The sequence below is a fragment of the Tachyglossus aculeatus genome, chromosome 1 (assembly GCF_015852505.1).
Source record: "Tachyglossus aculeatus isolate mTacAcu1 chromosome 1, mTacAcu1.pri, whole genome shotgun sequence".
Taxonomy (NCBI): domain Eukaryota; kingdom Metazoa; phylum Chordata; class Mammalia; order Monotremata; family Tachyglossidae; genus Tachyglossus; species Tachyglossus aculeatus.
In genome coordinates, this window is record NC_052066.1 from 128,145,777 (window position 1) to 128,165,144 (window position 19,368).

Consider the following 19,368-nt stretch of genomic DNA (forward strand, 5'->3'; position numbering starts at 1 on the left):
TATTATCCATGGTTTGTGTGAGTGTGCTACAGAGGGTGGAGTGATGTTGGTCACTTTCCTTCTCACCCACATGGGAGTTAGAGGAACTGAGTTCTAATACTGACTCTGTCACTTGTCTGCCCTGGAACCTTTGGCAAGTCACTTGACCTCTCTGTGACTGTTACTTCATCAGTAAAAGGAAATGAAGACTGTGAGCCCCATTTGGGGCAGGGATTGTGTCCAACCTGATTAACTTGGGTGTGCCCTAGCACTTAGCATAGTGTTTGGCACTTAGTAAGTGCTTACCAATACCATTTTAAAAAATTGAGACTATAAACCCTATACGAGACAGGGACTGTATCTTACCCCAGTGCTTAGTACTGGGACTGGCACATAATGTATTTAATGAATTCCATGAGCAGCATGGTGTAGTGGGTAGAGCATGGGCCTGGAAATCAGAAGGTTCTAATCCTGGCTCCACAACGTTTCTGCTTTGTGACCTTGAGGCAGTCACTTCAGTTCTCTGTGCCTCAGTTAACTCATCTGTAAAATGGGGATTAAAACTGTGAGCCCCACATGGGACAGGAACTGTGTCCAACCTGATTTGCTTATATCCACCCCAGCACTTAGTACAGTTCTTGACATATAGTAATGCACTTACCAGATACCACAGTTAATATTATTATAACTATTATTACAAATAAATTAATGAGCTCTTTCATCTCCCAAATTACCCTACTTTGTACTGATGTTGATATAACAATTTCTCTATTACCCTAAAGCACATTACATTCATTCCAGGGGCAGAGGGTTGCTGGTGAGTGGAGTACCTTAGGAATGTAAGCGCCCTCATTCTTCAAAATATTGGTGTATGATTGTTATTGTTAGGGCTATAGAATTGTGAAAGGCCAATGTATTGAGTACTCTCTGGATGCTAAGAATTACCAGTCTTCCAAATTTGGATTTTATGGGTTCCAATGTGGACCAGAACAGCCCATCCTGGATCAGTCCTTATCGTGCTGGTCTAGAAGGCCCTGGTCATGTTAAGATCTTGGCAGTTTAGAACAACTCAAATAAAGTTAGATCCCTGGTGGTAGGGGTAAAATGCAATTTCGTACTATAACAATGAATTCATAAAATGTTCCTCTCTGTTGTAAGGCTTTTCAAAAATGATAATGAAATCTACTATGATAGCATGTATTTTATATCAATGCATGATAAACATGAAGTAATTCTAAAAACTTTTCAGTGAAAGAGAATAAGTACTATTTTTAGAGAAAGAGCTTGGCCTAGTGGATAGAGCACAGGCTTGGGAGTCAGAAGGACCTGGGTTCTAATCTCATCTCTTCCACTTGTCTGCTGTGTGTCCTTGGGCAAGTCACTTCATGATTGAATATGATTGAATTTCACTTAACTGTGCCTCATTTACCTCATCTGTAAAATGGGGAATAAGACCGTGAGCCCCATGTGAGACAGGGACTGTGTCCAACCTGACCAACTTGTATCTACACTAATGGCTTATTAATATGTTGCCTGGCACATAGTAAGTGTTTAACAGATACCATTAAAAATAAAATATTTCACATATTCAAATGTTGATTGAGAAAGAGATTGGTTCTTTTTTTTTAATTTCCTTATTATCAGCATGGCAAAGTCAAGAATGCAGTCTATGCTTCCTTTCAAATTTAAAGTTGTGGCTGGTAATAATTAATAAAAATTTCTTCATCAGGTCTTGTTTTGTTTTACTTTGAAGGGTGGGAAGAGACTCAAAGGTTGAAGGCAGCAGTTTGGGAAAAACACTTCAAACTACCATTGTTTTAAATAATGTTTGGACATGATTTATGTAGCTGTTGATTCATTTTACTATCTTCATTGTATTGCTCTTTTATTGATAACTGTTCAAGGGAATTAAAACATCTTCAAAAGATTTCAACATTTACTGTTTAATGAGTCATAGTTAATCGTGGACATTTCTTTGAGTCAGTAATCCTTTGTTAGACCTCCTTTTTAGAAAATTTTATATAAACATCAATATATTTTAGAATGTTGACAAAGATTTCCCCACCAAACTCTGGAAAATATAATTCCAAAAGAAGTTAATAAAAGAGGAATTAAATGAACAGCAACAAAATAATTATGATGTTGGAGAATTTGAGAGAAGATTAGAGGAATTAACTATGCAGAGATAATCTAAAAAAGCAGGGCAAGAACAGGGGTTTTATATATGTGATTTTATTGTGTATAGAAATTACTAGGGATGAGTTATTTAATGAAATAAATAGCATTCATTCTGTTTACTATGAAGTACATTGTATTAAAGGCCATGTAGTACATCCAAACAAAGATACTTGAATCTAGAAAAGCAGCCTGATTCCCTAGATTCCCTAGAATCTAGGGAAGCAGCGTGGCTCAGTGGAAAGAGCCCGGGCTTTGGAGTTAGAGGTCATGGGTTTAAATCACGGCTCTGCCAATTGTCAGCTGTGTGACTTTGGGCAAGTCACTTAACTTCTCTGGGCCTTAGTTACCTCAACTGTAAAATGGGGATTGACTGTGAGCCCCCTGTGGGACAACCTAATCACCTTGTAAGCTCCCCAGCGCTTAGAACAGTGCTTTGCACATAGCAAGCGCTTAATAAATGCCATTATTATTATTATTATTATTAGAAAACCAGAGTGTGCAGCACACATTACCTAGCCACATCAAACTTAATTATTATTATATTTTATTACCTTGGTCAATGTGTGATATTCTGAAATTTAATAGTAAGTATAACTATTTACTAGAGCCTTGAAACTACTAATTTAGCTTGTTTTTGCAAATCTACTATAGCATTCTGTTTAAAACATAAATATTGAAAAGCATATCTACTTTTTATTTTGTTTGTGAGGATGTGGCTTTGCATAGGAGGACTTGGTGTGGGGAAGCCAAAGGGAAAAGGAGAAATAAGACAGGGGTTAAAAGGAGGAAGAGGATGTGGAAGCATCTTATAACCTCAGCTGCTTTTTCATTAGAGCACAGAGACATTGTATTTCTGAAAGATACCACCCACCCCAATCCATTTGGACCTCCTGTCTTGCCTCCTTCTGTAAGGCATTGAGAAGCTCATCTCATCCGCCTGATGCCATGCCACTGACACTGACCCCAGAACTTAATACAGTGCCTGACACATAGTACGTTCTTAACCAATACTACATTAAAAAAAAAAAAAATCAATGCAATCAGTGGTATTGTATTCACAACACTGTACTAAGTGCTTGGGAGAATACATAAAGCAGAATTGGTAGACTCATTCCCTGCCCACAATTAGCTCTCATAGTCTAGAGGGGGAGACAAGCAGTAAAATGAATAATTTATAGATGTATATATGTGCTGTGGGGCTGAGGGAGGGGTGAGGGATCCTAAGTATTAATTCTGCTGTAGTCTTCCAAGCATTCAGACTCCTGCAAATATTAGGTGATCAATATATATTTGATTGAGAAGCTGAAGCAGGGTTGTGATATGCCTTTCCAATTTACAGGACAGTAGCAATACTATGTGACTGTAGAGCCTGGACAACTTAATCTGAACACAGCTGAAAACAGCTCTTGCAGAGTGTGTTGAAACTTTTTTATTGTTTTTGTTTTTGTATAGCCTTCTTTGTCATTTAAATCTTTCTACATGTTACCATCACCAACTTCCTCTTTTTCGTAAAGTTGGAGTATCTGGGGCCTGTGTCTACTTATTTACTCCTAACAGTGCATATGCACATAATAATGATATTAAAAGTAATAATGGTATTTGTTAAGCAATATGTACTTAGTAGAGTGCACTGCACATAATTAGTACTATCAATATTATCATTATTATGGTACTTTTAAGTATTTGCTATGTGTTTATGGGTAGATACGAGATTGATTCATTCAGTTATATTTATTGAGTGCTTACTATGTGCAGAGCACTGATTGTACTAAGCACCTGGAAGAGTACAGTACAATAAACAGATACATTCTCTGCTCACAATGAGCTTACCATCTAGAGGGAGGGGAGACAGGCGGTGATATAAATAAATATATTACAGATGTGTAGATATGTGCTGTGGGGCTGGGAGAGGGTAAAAGTAAAAGAAACAAGTTAGAGTGATGCACAAGGGAGTGGGAGAAGAGGAAAAGGGATCTTAGTTGAGGAAGGCCTCTTGGAGGAGGTGTGCCTTCATTAAGGTTTTGAAGTGGGAGAAAGTAATTGTCAGATTTGAAGAGGGAAGACAGGATGTGGGCGAGGGGTCAGCGATGAGACCGAGGAATTCAAGGCACGGTAAGAAGGTTAGCCTTAGAGGACCAAAGTGTGCAGGCTGGTTTGGAGCAGGAAAGTAGCAAGGTTAGGTAGAAAGGGGCAAGGCGATTGAGTGCTTTGAAGCCAGTGGTGAGGAGTTTTTGTTTGCAGATATGGATGGACAAGTACTAGAGTTTTTTGAGGAGTGGGAAAACGTGTCCTGAATGTTTCTGTAGAAAAATTATCTAGGCAGCAGAGTGACATATGGACTGGAGTGGTGAGAGACAGAAGGCTGGGAAGTCAACCAAGAGGCTGATGCAGTAATCCAGGTGGAATAGGATGAGTGATTGTATTAATGTGGTAGTTTGAATGGAGAGGAAAGGGCAGATTTTAGCAATGTTGTGAAGGTGGGACTGACAGAATTTAGCAGTGTATTGAATATGTAGGTTGAATGAGAGAGGAGTCAAGGATAATGCCAGGGATATGGGCTTGAGAGACATTAAGGGTGGTGGTGCCATCTACAGTGATGGGAAAATCATGGGAGGGACACGGTTTGGTTGGGAAGATGTGGTGTTCTCTTTTGGACATGTTAAGTTTGAAGTGAAGGGAGGACATCAAAATAGAGTCTTGACGGCAGGAGGAAATGTGAGGCTGCAGAGAGGGAGACATATCAGGGCTGGAAATGTAGACTTGGGTATCATCTGCATAGAGGTGGTAGGTGAAACTGTGGGAGTGAATGAGCTCTTCGAGACAGTGGGTCTAGATGGAGAATAGAAAGAGACTAAGAGCCGAACCTTGTGGGAACCCCACAGTTAGGGGGTGGGAGGCAGAGGAGGAGCCCGTGAAGGAGACTGAGAATGAATGGCCAGAGAGATGAGGAGAATCAGAAGAAGACAGTGTCAGTGAAGCCGAGTTTGGATAATGTTCCCAGGAGAAGGGGGTGGTCGACAATTTTGAAGGCAGCTGAACCGTCGAGAAGGATTAGGATTGAATAGATAATCATGTTGGATGTAGCCCATCATGGTCAACAGTGGAGGGAGAACAGATATGAAATCCCCATTTTACAGGTGAGAAAACTGAGGCACAGAAAAGTTAAGTCACTTCTTAAGTGACTTGCTCAAGGTTGCACAGCATACAAATGGCGGAGATGGGATTAGAATCTAGGTCCTCTTGCCTTCCTAGCCTGTGCAAACTCCTCACCCTGGGCTTCAAGGCTGTCCATCACCTCGCCCACTTCTACCTCACCTCCCTTCTCTCCTTCTACAGCCCAGCCCGCACCCTCCGCTCCTCCACCTCTAATCTCCTCACCGTGCCTCGTTCTCGCCCGTCCCGCCATCAACCCCCGGCCCACGTCCTCCCCCTGGCCTGGAATGCCCTCCCTCTGCCCATCCGCCAAGCTAGCTCTCTTCCTCCCTTCAAGCCCCTACTGAGAGCTCACCTCCTCCAGGAGGCCTTCCCAGACTGAGCCCCTTCCTTCCTCTCCCCCTTGTCCCCCTCTCCATCCCCCCATCTTACCTCCTTCCCTTCCCCACAGCACCTGCATATATGTATATATGTTTGTACATATTTATTACTCTATGTATTTATTTATTTTACTTGTACATATCTATTCTATTTATTTTATTTTGTTAGTATGTTTGGTTTTGTTCTCTGTCTCCCCCTTTTAGACTGTGAGCCCACTGTTGGGCAGGGACTGTCTCTATATGTTGCCAATTTGTACTTCCCAAGCGCTTAGTACAGTGCTCTGCACATAGTAAGCGCTCAATAAATACGATTGATGATGATGATGATGATGATACTAGGCCATGATAATAATAGCTGCTCAATAAATACTAAATGCTCAATAAATACCACTGAGTGAATGAAGGAGGGGGAAAGGGAGAAAAGGAGATTGTAAGACTGAGGAAGGGAGAGAGAACTACCATTCTCACCTGCCCTGCTACACTAATTCTTGCATACCCATATACCTACACAAATTTACACCACCACAACAAGGAACATGTTTTTGTGTGCCCTTTGTAGCTAGGATTATGGATCCCACAATGGTCTTTTCAACCACACATGCCTACATATGTGAACTTCACCATCAGTGCTGTCTTCCATTGTGAAGGATAGCTGTATTTTGTGAAAAATAGAGGTTTTTCACAATACATAACACAGACCAGAGTGGAGTACATAAATGGGAAATGGGATGACAAAGTAGGAGGACAGGACTTTAGAGAATTATAATGATGAGGGGAAAATAAAAATGGTGCTGGGAATTGAAGATAGAAAATGCTTCCACATAGCCTGGGCCAATTATTAAGTGAACACAGCATGGACAGGGTTGTAGTTCATCAGTCATTCTCAAGAGACACCTCACAATGCTGTAACCAAATCCAACTGTCAGTTACATCATATATGTACTCCAAAGAACAATTATGAAACTGCATGATGAGATTATATTATATATAACATTTTCTGATGTTTGGTGTCCAGAGTCAAAGCACAGTTGAGAATGGAGGAAATGATTTGAATTAATGAGTTTAAAAAAATATCTTTGGAGTGAAATATTGCAGATTTGCTTCCATCATTTGCTTCTCCAGCTGTAAAGTTGAGTAGAAGAAATGCTTTGATACCTATTCTTCGTGCTGTTATTTAAATGCTAACCTTTAAGTTATGAAATGATTTTCAAAATTGGGAAAATTCAGTCCTAAAAAAAGGAATATGGAAAGCTTTAGAGCTTTTCACTGATAAATTGCTTTCTTTTTCCCTAGTTTTATCTGCTGAGAACTAGATTCCTCGTCTTCTTCCTAATAAAAATATAATTGAAGATGAACTATGAAATCAGGCTGGTGGAGTTTTCATTGGGTGTCATTAATTTTACCAGCTGTAAAATTGTTTTAATTAAGCGATTTTTTGACCAAGTGAAGTGTCTTACATGCCCAATCAATTCCTGCCAATATGATTGCTCTACACAAAAAGAAGGGTGATAATTAATTAGAAGAACCTCCTTCAAGGACAATTGGTTTACTATGCACAACTTGAGAAAGAGCTGACATGCACTGTTTCTTTTCAATGTCATCATCCATGTTCATTATATGTATTATTAGGTTTGAGAAAAGGATTCACTGCCAGAGTGGATAATGGGTGAAATAAAGTGAAATAAAACAATATAAATCATATGATGAAATGAAAAGGAGATGGCATGTTAAGATGTTAGCCAACAACTATCTGCCTCTTTTTCTTATACATATAATTAGTAGTGCTTAACACTATCAGATTGAAGCTTGTTTTCATAGAATAGGAAACTTGTATTAATACGTTATCCAAATTCCATTTTTATTAACTCTTTAGTAAAGGCACATTTTGGTTAACAGATTTTTCTGGTTTCTAGATAAAGCAAGAATTCAAAAGGCAGATTTGACCACCAATTTGTTCTTACCTGAGGTAACCAGTGGAAGGGACAGGAGAGATGATTTAGTTGGAGGAATCCAAACAAAGGTTTCCTTGAAGCCTGTCATTTTCCATGGGAGTGATTGATTAGCAATCCACCAACCTGTTGTGTGTCTTCTCTAGTAGAGTGTTCTGCACATAGTAGATTCTGGAAAAATTGATCGATTAGTGTCAAACTTGCCCTAGTTCTGTGGCCAATTACTAGTTAATGGATTTATTTGATATCTATACAAAAACACATACATTTATCTATGTTACGTTTCTATTTAGGGATAGCTCAGTACAACTGTCCTTTGTTTTTGAAGGTGGCTTTTCTGATGGTGAGATCCTATCTATGCATGTTTGGCACTATACTAGATGTTGGGAAATACTTAAAAATAAGTTAATTGGAGACAGTCCCTACCTGTAAGGAAATTGCAATCTAATGTGGAAGGCAAACACCAAAACTGAAATTAAACTTCAAAACACATCATTTATGTCCCTCTCTTATTCTAGTCCCATACCCCTACTGGTTCTAAATACTTAAAGAGGGTAGAGTGTGGGCATTACAGCACTCCTCTGGATGGAAATGAAGACATGGGGACAGGTAAATATCCAGGAATCAATGAACTGCTTATATTTACCACTCTCTTCTGTAATATTATCGTTTTTAATTCACTTTTTAATCAATCAGTCATATTTATTGAGGACTTACTGTGTGCAGAGCACTCTACTAAGTGCTTGAGTAAAATGAAACACTGTTATTCATATTCTCTGCCCACAATTCGTTTGCCTTCTAATCTTAGACTAACTAAAGCAGTGTGACTTAGTGGATAGAGCATGGATTTGGGAGTCAGAAGGACCTGGATTCCAATCCCGGCTCTGTCACTTGTCTGCAGTTTGACTTCTCTTCTATGGGCCTCAGTTACCTCATTGGTCAAATGGGGATGAAGATTGGGAGCCCCATGTGGAACACTGTCTGTGTCCAACCTGATTAACTTGCATCTAGCCCAGTGTTTGTAACAGTGCTTGGCACACAGTAAGCACTTAAATGCCGTAATAATTATTATTATTAAAGGAAATTCCTTAAATTTTACCTGAAGGCCTTATTAGGGTTCAAAGCCCTACCTAAGTTTAACAATGTACCTTGTGTAGACTGATGTTCAGAATGATGAACAAGTAAGCAGTTCGATAGGATTTAGTGGAAAGGAACTCTGTCATTTTTGACTCTCAGCTATGTATGGTACGTTGATTTTTATTTTAAAACAGATTTGTAAATGTAACTAGAACACTGAACTAAAGAAAGTATGAAATGTTTTTTTTTTAAACGGCGGAAACAACCATTTTAAAAACTAATAGTACACTGTATTTAGTTCAATGTTCTAGTTAATCCTAGTTCAACAAACAATAGTTACTTTTAAAAATCAATTTCACTCTCATTTTAAGCACCTTGAGCACTAGAACTGTATCTCTTTTCACGTAATAGTGTAGTATGTAGTGTTGTCTAATATTCAGACAACAAATATTTCTAAACCTTCTGAAAGGGAAATAGTGTGGCATAGTGGATAGAGCACTAGCCTGGGAATCAATAGGATTTGGGTTCTAATTCTGGCTCCACTACTTGTCTGCTGTGTGACCTTGGGCAAGTAACTTCACTTCTCTGTGCCTTAGTTACCTCATCTGTAAAAATGGGGGTTAAGACTGTGATCCTTCCCAAGCGCTTAGTACAGTGCTCTGCACATAGTAAGCGCTCAATAAATACGATTGATGATGATGATGATGAGCCCCATATGGGACAGGGACTGTCCAATCCGATTACCTTGAATCTACCCCAGAGCTTAGAACAGTGCTTGGCATTCAGTAAGTGTTTAACAAATACCTTAAAAAAGATTGAAAATGTTAATGTTCTCAAAAGCCTCACTGAAAACTTATTTTCAAACCAACATCATGGAAAATCACATAGATTATAGTGGTCTACATTTCTCATATTGAAAATGTTTGTGCGCAAAGCTTTATTTACGAAGGAATCCCCTTGAGCAGAAAGTACCTAAGTACCTAAGTAAGTAAGAGAGGGAAATATGTAAATGTGTCAAACATTAACGATACTAATGTGTTTGTTGTTCTGGTCAGTAGGTCCTTTTTCACTTTTTACTTCTCTGTAGCCTTTGAAATAACTACAGTATAAATAATACTGGCTGCTCGCCTCCAACAAATTATTGTATTTGCCAGCAAGCTTATTTTTTTTAGAAGGGTTTAAATTAAACTGTTTTGGTATCGTTTAAAATTTAGTAGAGTGGCTGCATCATTATCTTGATGGGAAGTATAGTGGCTTGGAACACCATGGTTAGAGCATGGCCAAGGGAGTCAGAGGACCCAGAATCAAATCCCGGCTTCACCACTTTGTTGTGTGACCTTGGGCAAATCATTTAACTTCTCTTAGCCTGTTACCTCATCTGTAAAATGGAGATTAAAACTGTGAGCCCCGTGTGGGACATGTACTTAGTACAGTGCCCTGCAAACAGTAAGTGCTCAATAAATATAACTGATTGGTTGACGTGGACACTGTCCAACTTGATTACCTTACCTCTACTCCAGCATTCATTCATTCAATCGTATTTCTTGAGCACTTATTGTGTGCAGATCACTGTACTAAGTGCTTGGAAAGTACAATTCAACAACAAATAGAGACAATCCCTGCCCAGTATGGACTCACAGTCTAGAATGGGGGAGAAGAACAATTGCCGGCATATATTAAGTCCTTAACAAATACCATAAAATCATTACTACAAGTGAGAGTATCTTTCAGAACCTGCCTTTATGGTCTGAATTTTCTCTAGAGAGGATGTTTATACCATTCTCAACCCTACCCACAAACTAGCTACCCATACGCAACCATTTCTGCGAAGGACAAATTTTCTGACACCAGACTTTGCTATGGGTTCCTGCAGGTCAAGGCCAATAAATTGCCAGAATGAAAGTCTTCATGATAGTGCAGGCAGCCCTGACCAGTGGCTTCTCCCTTCGAAACTCAGTCCAAAATGTGTTTGTGTCTCATAGGGAAAATATAAGGAAGTACTTGAGTGGCAAACAAGTCTCCCTTGCTGCCCTCTCCACAGGACAGAGTGGTGAAGCCTAGGAATCTTCATGACATAGAGTGGGGAAAGGAGAAAATAATGGATAGAAGGAACAGCATGACCTTAAGACTGGCCATAGCATTGTCTTGGTCAAGGTATACACAAGACGGAGTCTGGCCCTTGAGGTGGAGTTATATGCCTGGTTCTACCATATACTGGTATCCAAAATGGACATACATGCAAACATTAATAATCTCTGAATTGGCGTGCAATTAGGTCAGAGTTGTGGTTCTGCAAGTCTCCATTTCCTACTTGTTAAAATTTCTGACCTTTTCCCTGTTCCTTTTCCTATTTCTAATCTTCAGTTGCTCATTTTTCTGTGAATTCTTTCCTGAGGCATTCATACACATCCAAATCTTTCAAGGAACCATCATTTTAGTATGTATATGCCCACTTGTGCTTTTGCTCCATTTTATTTCCCCACTTCCATCCAAGATCTTAGAGCATGCAACTTAGTCTCATCTTCCAATTCTTATTATGAGTTTTCTCATCTAGATTCTTCCTATTCATTCAGAAGAGACTATCTTAAAATGAGGTTTCTGATAGTCTCTTCACTAACAAAGGAAAAAGGCTACTTCACCATATGTCTGCCACCAGTAAACCTGTGATATTTATCTACTAATTATGAAGCACTATGCCAAACATGTAGGAGGCACTATAAAAGCAAGATATGTTTTCCAGATTAAAACTCACAATGTAATCACCTTCGATACCATTTCAATTTCCAGTACAGTACATATCCATAATCATGAATATGCCTAACTCACTGACCAAGATAATATTCAACTTTTCTTGTCGATCTTAAAATCATCTTTATTAATTTTGCTCTGCCTTCAAACATCTACAATTGGATGGCTCATCAGCAACTCATACTGAATATTAACACCATCAGGTCTGAGCTCCCCAAAGTCCCCCCTCCCCCTTCTCCATTAACCCCTCTCTCAACCCTCTCCTCTACTTTCCCATCCTTCCCAGCAGCATCTTCAGATGAGATCTCCCCCCTCAAGTGCCACCCCATCCACTGTGCTTCAGACCCCATTCCTTCTCATCTTATGAAAATTGTTGCCCCCTCCCTCCTCCCCTCTTTAGCGTCCATCTTCAACCACTCACTCTCCACTGGTTCCTTCTCCTCTGCATTCAAACATGCCTGTGTTTTCCCCATCCTAAAAAAACCCTCTCTTGACCTCGGTGCTCCTTCTAGACATCACCCTATCTCCTTCCTTCCCTTCCTTTCCAAACTCCTAGAATGAGTCATCTACAATCGCTGCCTCGAGTTCCTCAACTCCAACTCTCTCTTAGACCCCTTCCAATCTGGCTTCCATCCCCTGCACTCCACTGAAACTGCCCTCTCAAAGGTCACCAGTGACCTACTTCTTGCCAAATCCAATGTCTCCTACTCTATCCAAATCTTCCTCAACCTCTCAGCTGCCTTCGACAATGTGGACCATCACCTTCTCCTCAACATGCTATCCAACCTTGACTTCACAGACTCCATCCTCTCTGGGCCATTCATTCTCAGTCTCCTTCACGGGCTCCTCCTCCCCCTCCCATACCCTTACTGTAGGGGTTCCTCAAGGGTCAATTCTTGATCCCCTTCTGTTCTCCATCTATACTCACTCCCTTGGTGAACTTATTCATTCCTACAACTTCAACTATCATCTCTACGCTGATGACACCCAAATCTACATCTCCATCCCTGTTCTCCCTCCCTCCCTCCAGGCTTGTATCTCTTCCTGCCTTCAAGACATCTCCATCTGGGTGTCTGTGCACCATCTAAAACTAAACATGTCCAAGACTGAGCTCCTTATCTTCCCTCCCAAACTGTGTCCTCTCCTGACTTTCCCATCACTGTGGACATCACTACCATCCTTCCTGTCTCACAAGCCCACAACCTTGGTGTCATCCTTGGTTCCACTTTCTCATTCACCCCACACATCCAACCTGTCACCAAAATCTGCTGGTCTCACCTCAGTTACATCACAAAGATCCCCCCTTTCCTCTCAATCCAAACTGCTATCTTGCCGGTTCAATCTCTCATCCTATCCCAACTGGATTACTGCATCAGCCTCCTTTCTGATCTCCCATCCTCCTGTCTCTCCCCGCTTCTGTCTATACTTCACTCTGCTGCCTGGATTGTCTTTCTGCAGAAGTGCTCTGGGTATGTCACTCCCTTCCTCAAAAATCTCCAGTGGTTGCCTATCAACCTTCAAATCAAGGAAAAACGCCTCACTCTCAGCTTCAAAGCTGTCCATCACCTTGCCCCCTCCTATCTTATCTCCCTTCTCTCCTTTTACACCCCAGCCCGCACACTCCACTCCTCTGCTGCTAAGCTCCTCACTGTGCCTCATTTTCACCTGTGTTGCCGTCAACCCCTGGCCCACATCCTGCCTCTGGCCTGGAATGCCCTCCCTCCACACATCCGCCAACTAGCTCTCTTCCTCCCTCCAAAGCCCTACTGAGAGCTCACCTCTTCCAGGAGGCTATCCCAGACTGAGCCCCTCTTTTCCTCTCCTCCTCCTCCTCTCCCCATCACCCTCCTCCCTTTCTCTGTCCTCCCCCTCCCCCCCACACAGCACTTGTGTATATTTGTACCTATTTGCTACTCTATTTTATTAATGATTATATATATAGCTATAATTCTATTTATTCTGATGTTATTTGTCATCTGTCTCTCCCTTCTAGACTGTGAGCCTGTTGTTGGATAGGGACCATCTCTATATGTTGATGATTTGTACTACCCAAATGCTTAGTACAGTGCTCAGCACACAGTAAGCACTCAATACAATTGAATGAATGAGTGAATGAATATGGTGAGAATGTTCCACCTATAAAGCACTTCACCTCCATCCACCGTAACCTTACAACATGAAAACACACTTGTCTTAAATCTTACCTTAATCCTGAGTATTCCATCAAATTGAGTTAATTACCAATGATTGCTTGATCGGGTAATCCAGGCAAGTATTTTGTTTTCTCTAAAATGTATGTAATTATTTTAGTTCATTTAACTTCGGAAGACCTTGAAGGTTAATATGAGAGCAATTTTCCTTTATCAAATTGTTACTAATCCTGGTTTCATCAAACCTTCAACTGCATGAGTTCACTGTTCCAAAGCATTCTTGTTTCCATACAGAGATATTTGCTGGTAGGAAATTTGGGAAATCAATTAAAACCTGGACTTTTTTTTTTTTAACAACAACAACGAAAAAATGGCACATACTTCCAGAAAAAATAGGAAGAGGATAAATAATTATGCAGAAAATACCTCGTTTCAAATTCAACCTTTGTTATTAGACATATTCCATGTTCAATTACTTTTCATTTGCCCTGTAAAATCACATCTCTACTCTTTCATTTTATGTAAATTAAATCCAACTATCAAACAGTGTCCATTAAGATTAAATCCATTATGGAAATTTTGTCATAACATTTATGTACAAGCATCTCTTCAGGCATGAGGCAAATTATAGCCTGAATCAGTGGTATTTATTGAGCATGCAGAGTTCAGTGCTTGGGAGAGTACAGTAAAACTGAGTTGGCAGATCCATTCCCTACACTCAGCGAGCAGTTAGAGGAAGCATAGTCAATATGTTTACAAGGCAATGGTAAATATAAAGAGTTGTGAGCCCGTTGTTGGGTAGGAATTGTCTCTATCTGCTGCCGAATTGTACTTTCCAAGTGCTTAATATGGTGCTCTGCACACAGTAAGCGCTCAATAAAAATGATTGAATGAATGAAGATAATGAACATGCACAGCTCAATTAAAAAAATCTTATTGATTTATTACTTGTGCTAGAAAAATTATCATGTGATTTGTATAAACAAATGAACAAGTAACGTTCCTACATGTTGTTCTCCACCTCCACACCAAGACAAAATGTTCCCCCAATTTATTGACTAAGTTATTGTATGATAAGTGTGACAAAAAGTCCATAAAAATAGTATGGCAGTTCAGGGGAAAACAGAAAACGGGACAGGATGATTAGGAGTTAAAACAACTTGCAAATGTTGCTAAAGGTAAAAAGAAAAGATTCTCAAATATATCCAGAACCAGAATCCAACTGGGAAACGATGAGGGCTGGTTTTTTAATGACATTTTTAAACTGCTTACTGTACGTCAAACACTGTTCTAAGGGCTGGTGTAGATAAAAGTTAATTAGGTCGGATACAGTTCCTGTCCTGCATGGGATTCATGGAAGGATTATAAATTCATTCAGGATGAAAAGGAGATTGATGAGAGGTTCAATAAATCATGTAGTTAGGTTTGTATTGAAGAGGATATTATACAACCAACTTGTTTATTGTGGCAGGTGGATCTCAGGAAGAGCTCTGAAATATATGGTGGGAAGGTTGTGGCATTTCTAGAGAGAGAAAGCATGATGATTATTGCAAATAGCCACTGTAATGAAAGACTGATAGATCATCAGTAGTATCCCTATTTGTAAAAAGGGTTCCAAAAGTGATCCTGGGAATATTTCAAATGCACATCTCTTTACTATCTTAGGTGAACGCTGTGAGACAGAAATTAATACTTGCAATTCACACCCATGCCAACATGGAGGAACCTGTAAGGATTTGATGGGACAATATAAATGCACTTGCCCTACTGGTAAGTAGAAGTAAACGGATTCCATTCTCTGGAGCAGAGAAAATAGATTCATATCTTTGATTATTATTTCAAGAATGGATTTTATAAAACATAGATCTGTAGTCTGCATTATCTTTATTCAGTTCTGAAAAAGGACTTTGTTAGTGGACTGTTGAAGTGATTGCTTGGTGGGTAGAGGTAAATATTAACTTGATTTTTTAAAATGATTACCTACTATTATTAATATTTGTATATCAGATCACTCTTTTGAATGGCTATTTCTCCTTTTCTCTCTTTTTGCTGGAAGGGTTTGAGGGTGAACAGTGTGAGCTGGACATTGATGCCTGCTTATTTTCTGGTGGTAAATGTACCTCTGGAGCCTTGTGTGTGGACAAACCTAGTGGGTTGGATTACGCTTGTTGGTTACCATGTACAGACAGCATAGAGGTAAACTTGAACAAAAACTCATTACAATGACTCTTACCAAGAATAGCTTTAATTGAAAATTGCATAAAATCAGAGAATGCACATTAAACCTCCTCAACAAAATATCCCTTTACAGAGATCAAAAATAAAATCTTAAAGAATCTCCAGGAATAGGACTTCAATAAAAAAAAGTACTGCAGAATTTAAATTACTGTCAAATAGTTACATATGTCTAGTAAATAAGAATGAAGCCAAGCAGGAGCATATAGAATATTTAGAAGTGTTTTAGTGTCTTCTTAATATTATTATTGAATTATTAGGAAAGGAGAATAAACAGTAAAATTAGATATAGTAAATGCAGTGTTGGTATGTCAGTGGCTATTTACACCAGGTCAAATTGAAGTTTAATATGTTAGTTTATGTTATAAATCAGTTGTATTTATTGAGTGCTTACTGTATTCTGGACACTACTACTACAAAATACATAGCGTGGTTGGACATGCAGACTGTCTTCAAAGAGTTAACAGGTTAAAGGCGTAAACTGACATTAAAATAAGTTACAGATAGATCTATACATATGTGGTATGGGGTTGGGGAGGGGCTAATATCAAAATGTTTAAGGGACACACACCCAAGTGTGTGACACAAAGATCGGATGAAAGGGTAAAGGAGACCTTAGAATAGTTCTTAAAGGATTAGGGGCTATTATTTACTGAGATTTAGTTTTATATATGTTGTTCCTCTTACGAGTTTTCAAGAGCATGTTTCTACTCCAGGGAGGATATTGCACTGAAAACAATTTTATTTGCTTATCAGTTTTGCTTGCTCTAGGAAATTCTACTCTGAGAATTATTTGATAGTTTGGAATGGGGAAAATGGCTTTAATATAAGATTTTTTAATCCTCTCAATCATTTTCTCTTGGTATTTGTAGGTAAGTCCTATGATATTACCGACACAGTGTAGCTAAAATCTGCCCTTTCCTGTCCATCCAGACTGCTACCACATTAATGAAAGCACTTATAATATCCCACCTTGATTAATGTATCAGCTTCCTTGCTTACCTCCCTGTCTCCTGTGTCTCCCCACCCCAGTCCATACTCCGCTCTGCTGCTGGATCATTTTCCTTCAAAAACATACAGATTGTGTTTCTCCACTCCTCAATAAACTCCAGTGGTTGCGCATCCATTTTCACATCACATTGCACATAGAGAAGCAGCGTGGCTCAGTGGGAAGAGCACGGGCTTTGGAGTCAGAGGTCATGGGTTCGAATCCCACCTCCGCCACATGTCTGCTGTGTGATCTTGGGCAAATCACTTCACTTCTCTGAGCCTCAGTTGCCTAATCTGCAAAATGGGGATTAAGACTGTGAACCCCATGTGGGACAAATTGATCACCTTGTATCCCCCACTCCAGTGCTTAGAACAGTGCTCGGCACATAGTAAGCACTTAACAAATGCCATCATTATTATTTTACCATACTTCATGCTGCTGCCCAGATAATCTTTGTTCAGAAACGCTCTGGGCATATTACTCCCCTCCTCAAAAATCTCCAGTGGCTACCAATCAATCTGCGCATCAGGCAGAAACTCCTCACCCTGGGATTCAAGGCTGTCCATCACCTCGCCCCCTCCTACCTCACCTCCCTTCTCTCCTTCTACTGCCCAGCCCGCACCCTCCGCTCCTCCGCCGCTAATCTCCTCACCGTACCTCGTTCTCGCCTGTCCCGCCATCGAACCCCGGCCCATGTCATCCCCCGGGCCTGGAATGCCCTCCCTCTGCCCATCCGCCAAGCTAACTCTCTTCATCCCTTCAAGGCCCTACTGAGAGCTCACCTCCTCCAGGAGGCCTTCCCAGACTGAGCCCCTTCCCTCCTCTCCCCCTTGTCCCCCTCCTCCAAGAAGCCTTCATTGACTGGGCCCTCCTCTCTCTCCCACTCCCTTCTGTGTCGCACAGACTTGCTCCCTTCATTCACTCTCCCTCCCATCCCAGCAGCATATATGTAGATACCGGCAATTTATTTTTTTATGTATATCAATGTTTGTCTGCCCCTCTAAACTATGAGCTCATTGTGGGCAGGGAATGCGTCTGTTGTTGTATTGTACTCTCCCAAGTGCTCAGTACAGTGCTTTGCACACAATAAGCGCTCAATAAATATAATTGAATTAATGGATGAATGAAATACTTTCTATGTAAGCCACATGGACACAAATTATGTTTTTTTAATTATTTTTTAAAGACTCATATACTCCATAAAGTGGGCAGTACAATCTTAAAATAATCAATATTTTACCTTGAAATCAATTCATACACCATTCTGCAATGAATATGAGGTATGCTTTGCAAATACTGCCTCAAATGTTGAAGCTTGTTCAGCATCTGGCAAATTTTATCATTTTTATGATCTGAAATACCATACTGAATGCAAATATACTATACATGGCATAGCACTATAATGATGCAGTAATCATTATGGCTAGTTAAGATGGAAAATGATGATGTGCTAAGGATGTTGATAGCAGCTACTCAAATATTTTATTATAATATTTTCTTAAAAGCCCTCAGACGTATCTAATTTATTCATATAAATGTTATACTGCTATCATAAATGTGTGTGCCTGCTTATAGAATTCCTGAATAGATGTTCCCAAAGGATTTGCAATGTCTTCTTTCCCGAAGTTCTTTAGGGAGAGAGATGATCTGAAATAGCTCAGTCAAAGCTAGCCAAAACCCCAAGAGGATAAGATAGATGGAGGATTCACCTAAAACTTTGATATTCTATTCATAATGTGACATTTTCTTATTCACAACTGTCTGATTTTTTGTTGTCTTCCATCTGTATATTATTCATGTTAATGAAAATGTTGTTTTAGAATTCTCAGTAAATATTACTACTAGAAATTATAATTACTACTAGCTTCATAATACTAAAATCTATACAGAATTCACCACAGCATTGGAAAATATTTAGCGTGATGCCGTGTGATTTTTTTTCTTGTCTGACCTTTCAGTTTGTATCTTCTATAGTATAAATTGTGATGGGATTTCCCTAGTCTGTGTGTGTAGAACACCTGCAGGACAGTTCCATTCAAGACGTTATTCATTATGCATTATGTACAAAGCAAACTATGCCTTTTCAAAGAACACTGATGTACTGTTGTAGTGCCCTTTCAAATATTCTCGTTCATGTAGAAAATAATTTGATTTTTTTTTATTATCACCAGGGCTTGAGTGTGAAATGGCATTAGTGAACATTACTTTTCATTCTTTTTTGTTTAACAGTATCAATTGTTTAAATACATTTTTTAAAACTCTTTAAAATAACCAGAGTACAAATGAATGTAAAAAAAAAAATGCTATCAAAGTCCCATTTGGGTTCTAGTTAACAAAGAACAATCTGCTGGGAATATCTTATTAGCTGTGTTTTCAAACTCTGTCTAGAATTTTCCCAAACCAAATTACCTTCTTTTTTTTTGGTCTTTCTGTTACATTTTGCCTTAATGAATATTTTTGCTGGCCATTAGCTATATCATATTTCTGACAGGAGCAGACTGTACATTGTCTTACTGCCACTATGAGGT

The 19,368-nt window shown here is 39.5% G+C and overlaps 1 protein-coding gene across 1 annotated transcript in view; it reads left to right on the plus strand.

Moving 5' to 3' along the window:
* The window catches only part of EYS (eyes shut homolog), a 136,539-nt gene that overhangs the window by 106,803 nt on the left and 10,368 nt on the right, over positions 1–19,368 (plus strand). Inside the window, exons 9-11 of the mRNA XM_038745845.1 lie at positions 868–995; positions 1,624–1,679; positions 15,671–15,810. Of these exons, the coding sequence (XP_038601773.1) occupies positions 868–995; positions 1,624–1,679; positions 15,671–15,810 (324 nt within the window). The remainder of the gene's footprint in view (positions 1–867; positions 996–1,623; positions 1,680–15,670; positions 15,811–19,368) is intronic.